Source organism: Wolffia australiana, chromosome 2, assembly GCF_029677425.1.
Source record: "Wolffia australiana isolate 7733 chromosome 2, ASM2967742v1".
Taxonomy (NCBI): Eukaryota; Viridiplantae; Streptophyta; class Magnoliopsida; order Alismatales; family Araceae; genus Wolffia; species Wolffia australiana.
The window spans coordinates 9,566,344-9,573,164 of NC_135836.1; the positions used below are offsets into that span (position 1 = coordinate 9,566,344).

The following is a 6,821-nucleotide window of genomic DNA, read 5'->3' on the forward strand; positions in this document are numbered from 1 at the left end:
AGGGGAAGTCGGTGGAGAAGAACCATCGGTCCAAGTCTCGGACCAATTGGTTGAAGATCGTGACATGTCATGAGAAAGGACATTTGAGGAGAGATTGTCCAAAGTTGAAGAATGGTAAGACACATGCTGGTGAGACGAGCACTACTAATGTCGCGTGGGTTGAAGAGGGTTGTGATGGAGACGTCTACTCTGCCCTGGTTGCGACTGATGAATTAGTAGACTCATGAATTCTGGATTCTGGTTGTTCTTATCATTTATGTCCTCACGCTGACTGGTTTCACTCTTATGCGAGTACTTCAGGAGTTGTTTCTATGGGGAATACTCCTTGCAGGGTTGTCGGCGTTGGAACGGTGAAGATCTAGATGTTTGATGGAGCAATCAGAATATGGGGAAATGTACGGCACGTGCCGGAGCTACGACATAATTTGATTTCCCTTGGTTATTTGGAGGTGAATGGCTGCACATTCAAGGCCCCAGGCGGAGTATTGAAAGTTTGTAAGGGAGCGCTCGTTGTGATGAAGGGGGCACGTCTATGAGCCAATATTTAGAAGCTTGAAGGGAGCACTGTGATAGGTAGAGTTGTAGTTGCTACACCACATGAGCCGATGACGGGCAACATACTCTTATGGCACTTGCATTTGGGCCATATGAGTGAGACCAGTATGCAAAAGTTACATGCACGAGAACTGCTACTAGGGGTGAGGTCTTGCAAATTACTTTTTTGCAAGTATTGTGTCATGGGCAAACAGTGCAGGGTGACATTCAAGGCAGAAAAGCGTGACATTGGCGGTGTCATGGACTATATTCATGCTGACGTGTGGGGACCCGTTGACATGATGAGCCGTGGAGCCGTGTGGGGACCCGTTGACATGATGAGCCGTGGAGCCGTGTGGGGACTATATTTTCTGACCTTTGTTGATGATTTTTCCAAGAAAGTTTGGGTTTATTTTTTGAAGCACAAGTCGGATGTCTTCTCGCGGTTCAAGACTTGGTGTGCTAGAGTTGAGAAACAAACGGGGAGGAAGATCAAGGTCTTGCGGACTGACAATGGTACATAATTTAAAAATTCTTAAGTTGATCAGTTCTGTGTAGAGCACGGTATTCGGCGTCATTTTACGGTGAAGAAGACCCCTCAGTAGAATGGCGTTGCAAAATGCATGAACCGCACCATTGTGGAGAGAACAAGGTGTTTGCTGTTGAATGCTGAATTGCCCAAGGAGTTCTAGGCAGAGGCAGTTCAAATGGTGGCGTATTTGGTGAATAGGTCGCCGAATTCTGCTCCTGATGGGAAGGTGACTGAAGAGGTATGGACTGGAAAACGTGTGGACTATTCTATGTTGCGTGTATTTGGATGTCCAGGTATGTCCTTGCACCTGTTGATGAGAGATCGAAGCTTGATCCAAAGTCCAAGAAGCACATTTTCTTGGGGTATATCGACGAAGTGTAGGGCTATTGGCTTTGGGATCCGAAAACGCGGAAGATTTTGTTCAACGAGGATGTGGTTTTTGATGAAAATCACATGGTGAAGCCTTCCAATGAGCAGGGAGATCAGAGTTCAGGTCGCGGCAATGCCCAAGAGAGGACTTGGGTGGAGATGGAGAATGTGCAGACGCCACCCAATTCAGTTGACGGTGGAGGATCGACTGATGAGGCCGCGGTGAATTCTGAGAGCATTGCAACAGAGAGATAGAGCGAGCAAGAGAGACTGAACGAGAGAGAGATAGAACGAGCAAGAGAGACTGAATGAGAGACAGGGAACGAGAGAGAGAGATAGATCGAGCAAGAGAGACAGAATGAGAGAGAGATAGATCGAGCAAGAGAGACAGAATGAGAGAGAGATAGAACGAGCAAGGGAGACACCACGAGAGCCAGGGAACGAGAGAGAGAGAGATAGAGCAAGCAAGAGAGACAGAACGAGAGAGAGATAGAGCGAGCAAGAGAGACAGAACAAGAGAGAGATAGAGCAAGCAAGAGAGACAGAATGAGAGAGAGATAGAGCGAGCAAGAGAGACAGAACGAGAGAGAAAGAGAGCAAGAGAGAACGAGAGGGAGAGAGCGAAAGAGCAAGAGAGAGAGCCACTGGAGAGGGAGAGGGTGCAGGTGAGAGAGAGAGATGAACGGTCTTGGTTCGATGTTCGGTCAGACCTAAAAAGGCTGACCGACAGTCCGGTTCGTTCTGGTCTGACCGAACTTCGGTCAGTGTCCTTCCCTAAGAGCGAGCGAGAGAGCGAGAGAGATGAGCGAGAAAGAGAGCGAGCGAGAGTGCGATAGAGGAGAGAGTACTAAATTTGTTCCATTGGATTCGATTCGAACCCAAATCCCTAAATCACGTACGGCGTAGCAGGAACGAAATTTTCGTCATCTCCAGACTCCAGAGTCCAGACACAGCCTATCCGCGAACCTATTCAGAGAGGCTTCGATTGGTTGTGTACCCAGCGAAATATTAACGAAAAGGTTCGGGCACATTAGTCGTTGATCAGCACGTGATGACGCAACATTTGGACATAAATTCAACCAATTCACGCCCACTTAGTCTTGGCTTAAAGCTGAAATCGGCATCATTCCCTTCTCCCCATACTTAAGAACGAGCAGCTGCTTCAATGCTCCCAACAGTTAATGCGACCCGCTTTTCAAGGGTGTGCAAGGCGCCAACTTGCTCTCCGAGGACTTCGCTGTCCCATTGAAGATCATAGCCCGCTCTTCGTACCCATGATTTTCGTTGTCATGTACTTCTCTCGGAAGATATAACGATTATCTCTATTCATAGCGCGATAATGATGGTCATTTGCGCGCTGTTAAACTGTGGAGGTTCAGAGGTTACGCTCACGATGACGTACTCGCCAGCGTGGGGTACCCATCTTGAGCCCGACGGAACGTGCCCGTGCGACGAGGCCTTCCAACGCCCCCGCCGTGTACGGTTCTCCGCCGTTTGTCTCCTCGTTCTTTACCCATCTGTCCACTCGGAGACGGCGTTTCCCCCCTTCGCCGTCGCCTCCGCTCCAGTTAGAGATAGAGAAGGAGAGAAAAAAGACGTAATCGTCGATGTTTCTTATGATAGAGGAGAGGGATTCCGCTGTCACTCAGGGGATAAGGATTAAAAGCGGCGTAGAAAAATGGGCAGCGACTACTTTTACAAGCAGACAGCGAAAGCCGAGCTTGATAGCGAGAGTAACGCCAAAACAGTAAGCAGTATATTCACGGAGAAGAATCAGCAGCTCAACGCCATAGCCACGCTCGCCAAGTAAGGAAAGAAACCGGCTTCCCCTCGATCTCCTCCTCACCTATCGCTCTGTTCTTGCCAGTCTGCTGGCCCGGGCTCCCCTCGGTTTGGGTCCACTGTTTACTCGTGCGCTTTTACTACAAGGTCAACGCCGACAATGTAGAGAGGAAAGTGGAGGAGAAGGCGAGGAACAGTTGTCAACAACAGCTGGAGTGTAGATGCTGCCTTCCCTAAATTTGCCAAGATATCGACAGAAAAAAAAGCTAAGTAACCGGCGATAATCGGCAAGGCTAGAGAGATTCTCGCATCAGCCCGTCGGAGACGGCGGAGAGCTCCTCTTCGTGCTCCCCCGGGGGAGGCTGGTTGAGATCCAAAAACCCAGAACGACGGCCGAGAAGATGAGATCTCTTGTGGCCGCCGAGAGCTTGGCCGGAGCTGAACACTCTGAAGCAGACCGGGCACTCGTGAATCCTTCGGCCTGGGTTCGCCTCAGTATCGCCGCGTAGGCGATCCCGCTTTCTAACCGGCGATTCCGGCGGTCCTTTGATCTTCTTGTGGCTCGCTCGGTGCCCGCCGAGAGCCTGGTACGAGCGGAAGGCCTTCCCGCACGAGCCGCAGCGGTGCTTCCCGGCGCGGTCGCCTCGCCTAACGCCGACGGCCGCGGCCTCTCCCTCGAGCCAGAAGTCTCGAGAGAGCATCATCAGGCACCGCGCGACGTCGTCGTCCGGGGGGGCCTCCGAGAGGGAGCTGACCGGCTCGAGCGAGGGCTCGGACTCGGCCGAACCCACCGGGCCCGGGGCGGCGCGGCGGCTGAGCTTGGCGGCGCGCCGGTCCATGGCCTGGCCGGCGAAGAACGCATGGAGGAGGCGGCGAGAGTGGAAATTAAAAGTAGGTGGCAAGCAAACAACCCGTACCAGAGAGAGAAGGATAAATAGACGGGGAGAGAGACGGGGATAGAATAAGGAAGAATAGCGAGAGAGCTGTTATTATTATTATTGTTAGTATTGTTATCTCGATCTTGGGGTGTGGACTGGGTGTTCCACGTAAGGGCCAGCTGCAGCCGGCGGAGGCGCCCGGGCCAACGTGGAAGAGCTCGCCGGTGTGGATCTCTCGAGCCGGCGGGTCCACGTCGGTGGCGCCGCGGGCTGGGGCCGTGAACCGGCCCCGCTGGGCACTTGGCGTGCGGCTTTCTCTCTTCCTTATCCTCGGCCACCTGGGCACGGCCGTGCCCACGTAATACCCTTGACCCACGACATGAAACGCTCGATCGATCCGACCTTGGATATTAAATTTGTCTCGACAGTATTTTTTTATCTTCGGATGGTCGCTGGAAGATAAATCCCTCGATGATTTTTTTTATCTGCAGACTTGGGTTTAATCCCCATTTATTGTGTTCGGGCTTCTGCAATGGTAAGAGTCCAAAACTTTGAAGGAGATAAGGGAAAAAATTGAGTTTTAAGAAGATGTTAGAGAGATTAAAACTTCTTACAGTTTTGTAAAGAGGGTCTTCTTAAAACTTTAAAGAAGATGTTAGAGAGAATATGTAAAGAGGAATAAGGATAAGAGGAATCGTAAGAGTGTTTTCTTTTCAGCAGCCTTGGTTTTAATCGCCGTCTGTTGTGTTCGGGCTTCTGCAATGGTAAGAGTCCAAAACTTTGAAGGAGATAAGGGAAAAAATTGAGTTTTTAGAAGATGTTAGAGAGATAAAGTAGAGAGGAAGAGGAATAAGGATAAGAGGAATCGTAAGAGTAATTTTTCTTTCTCCAGCCTTGGTTTTAATCGCCGTTTGTTGCGTTCAGAATTCTGGAATGGTAAGAGTCCAAAACTTTAAAGGAGATAATGGAAAAAATTAAGTTTTTAGAAGATGTTAGAGAGATCAAGTAGGGAGGAAGAGGAATAAGGATAAAAAGAATCGTAAGAGTGGTTTATTTTCTGCAGCCTTGGTTTTAATCGCCGTTTGTTGAGTTCAGACTTCTGGAATGGTAAGAGTCCAAAACTTAAAAGGAGATAAGGGAAAAAATTGAATTTTAAGAAGATGTTAGAGAGATTATGTAGAGACGAAGAAGAATAATGATAAGAGGAATCGTAAGAGTGATTTTAAGAAATAATAATGTGAATTAAAGTGAAGAAGGCGAGTAGATTAGCTGAAGAGAGAGGGCGTGCAGGTATATTCATATGATTAAGGGGTTATTTATATTATTTTTAATAAATAAATCAATCAGAAAATTATCATATTTTTTATTAATGGACGTTGTTTGTTGAAATGCCTCAAAGAGGCTATCCTTGCAATTTTGATTCAAAACTCGACTGATGATTATTGATCTAATTAAAAAATGTGTCCTAAATAAACTTAAAAAACCTACAGATATTCCAAAGAGAAATTCAGTTCTTGGATAGGACTGATTCCACACACGGTAGAGAAATAGGTACCCACAGCTGCCTCCTAACATTGGAGTGCTTCTCTGATCTGTGTCCTCCATGCTTGCATGGATCATTGTCTTGCTAGAACTTCTCCAGTGCCGCCCTTACCTTGTTGAGTCGTCATGGAGATGTCACAACTCTGGAATGCTTGTCTTTGCCTCAGAAAGGATATTCCATTGTGCATCTTTTCTACAATGAAAGAAAATGAAATAGGGTGAGAAAATGCCTTTATAGATCTTGGGAGTGCCTATATTGGACATGGATCCCATAAATCATATAACATGCATTTTTGGTGGGTAGTTGGATGGCTATCAGCTTTCATGTTTCCATAATCTGTTGTCTGGTTGAGAGAGTGATGAAACTAATGTTGTAGAATAGAAGAAGACAAGAAATATCTGAGATTCAGAATAGCGATAGTGACAAAAGAAGTGAGGAAGATGAGATATAGAGAAGAGAATATATGAATTTTTTTGTATATTTTATTGTTAACTACACAGGCCTGTTTATACCTCAACTCCCATATCAAGTGGTATTATAATATATGAATTAATGGCAAAGTTTTTACATATTTATATCCATTAAAAGGATCATACATTAATTTTTTAGAAGGATATTCTGCCTTTTCTCTGGATTTAGAGTATTTTTAACATCAGATTCACATGAATATTAAATTATTAAGTCATAAATACATAATTATTTAAAGTATTTATATGATTTTAAATGGCTTTTCCCATGCTTTGGAATGTGTTTCATGAAATAAAATTAGGTATATAAATTTGTTGTCATTGTTATTTTAATTTTTTTTATATATTTTAAAATTTATAATTGTTTAAACCCACTTGAGATGCATAGGAATGAATGAGGTGATGATTGATTGGAGAAGCATGAATGGGGTGAGTGGATGAGTTTAACTATTGTATGAGGAGGAAACATGCTAAGGGGTGCAACTGATGTGAATTTTAACGCCGTGGGGGGTTAAGGAGATGGAGGCGGATATCTGTCTCCATGAATTAGAGCCAATAGTGGCATGGACAATGGTAACAACCTAGGGTATCAATGAATATAACCTAGGAATAAAGATGAAGATGTGAGTCCAAAAAGATGAGGAGGAAACATGCTTAAGGGGTGTGAGTGATGTGAATTTAAACGCGTGGGTGGCGAATGAGATGGAGGCATATAT

General features: G+C 46.2%; 1 protein-coding gene across 1 annotated transcript; it reads right to left on the reverse strand.

Moving 5' to 3' along the window:
- Positions 1–3,128: 3,128 nt before the first annotated feature.
- LOC144716765 (zinc finger protein ZAT9-like) lies at positions 3,129–4,151 on the reverse strand. The gene has a single exon (XM_078592012.1). The coding sequence runs from the start codon at positions 4,054–4,056 to the stop codon at positions 3,511–3,513; it is 546 nt and encodes a 181-aa protein (XP_078448138.1). The 5' UTR covers positions 4,057–4,151; the 3' UTR covers positions 3,129–3,510.
- Positions 4,152–6,821: the final 2,670 nt, after the last annotated feature.

Bases quoted from the DNA above. Each gene is read 5' to 3' on its own strand.
- LOC144716765 (XM_078592012.1), bottom strand. From the start codon at position 4,056: ATGGACCGGCGCGCCGCCAAGCTCAGCCGCCGCGCCGCCCCGGGCCCG.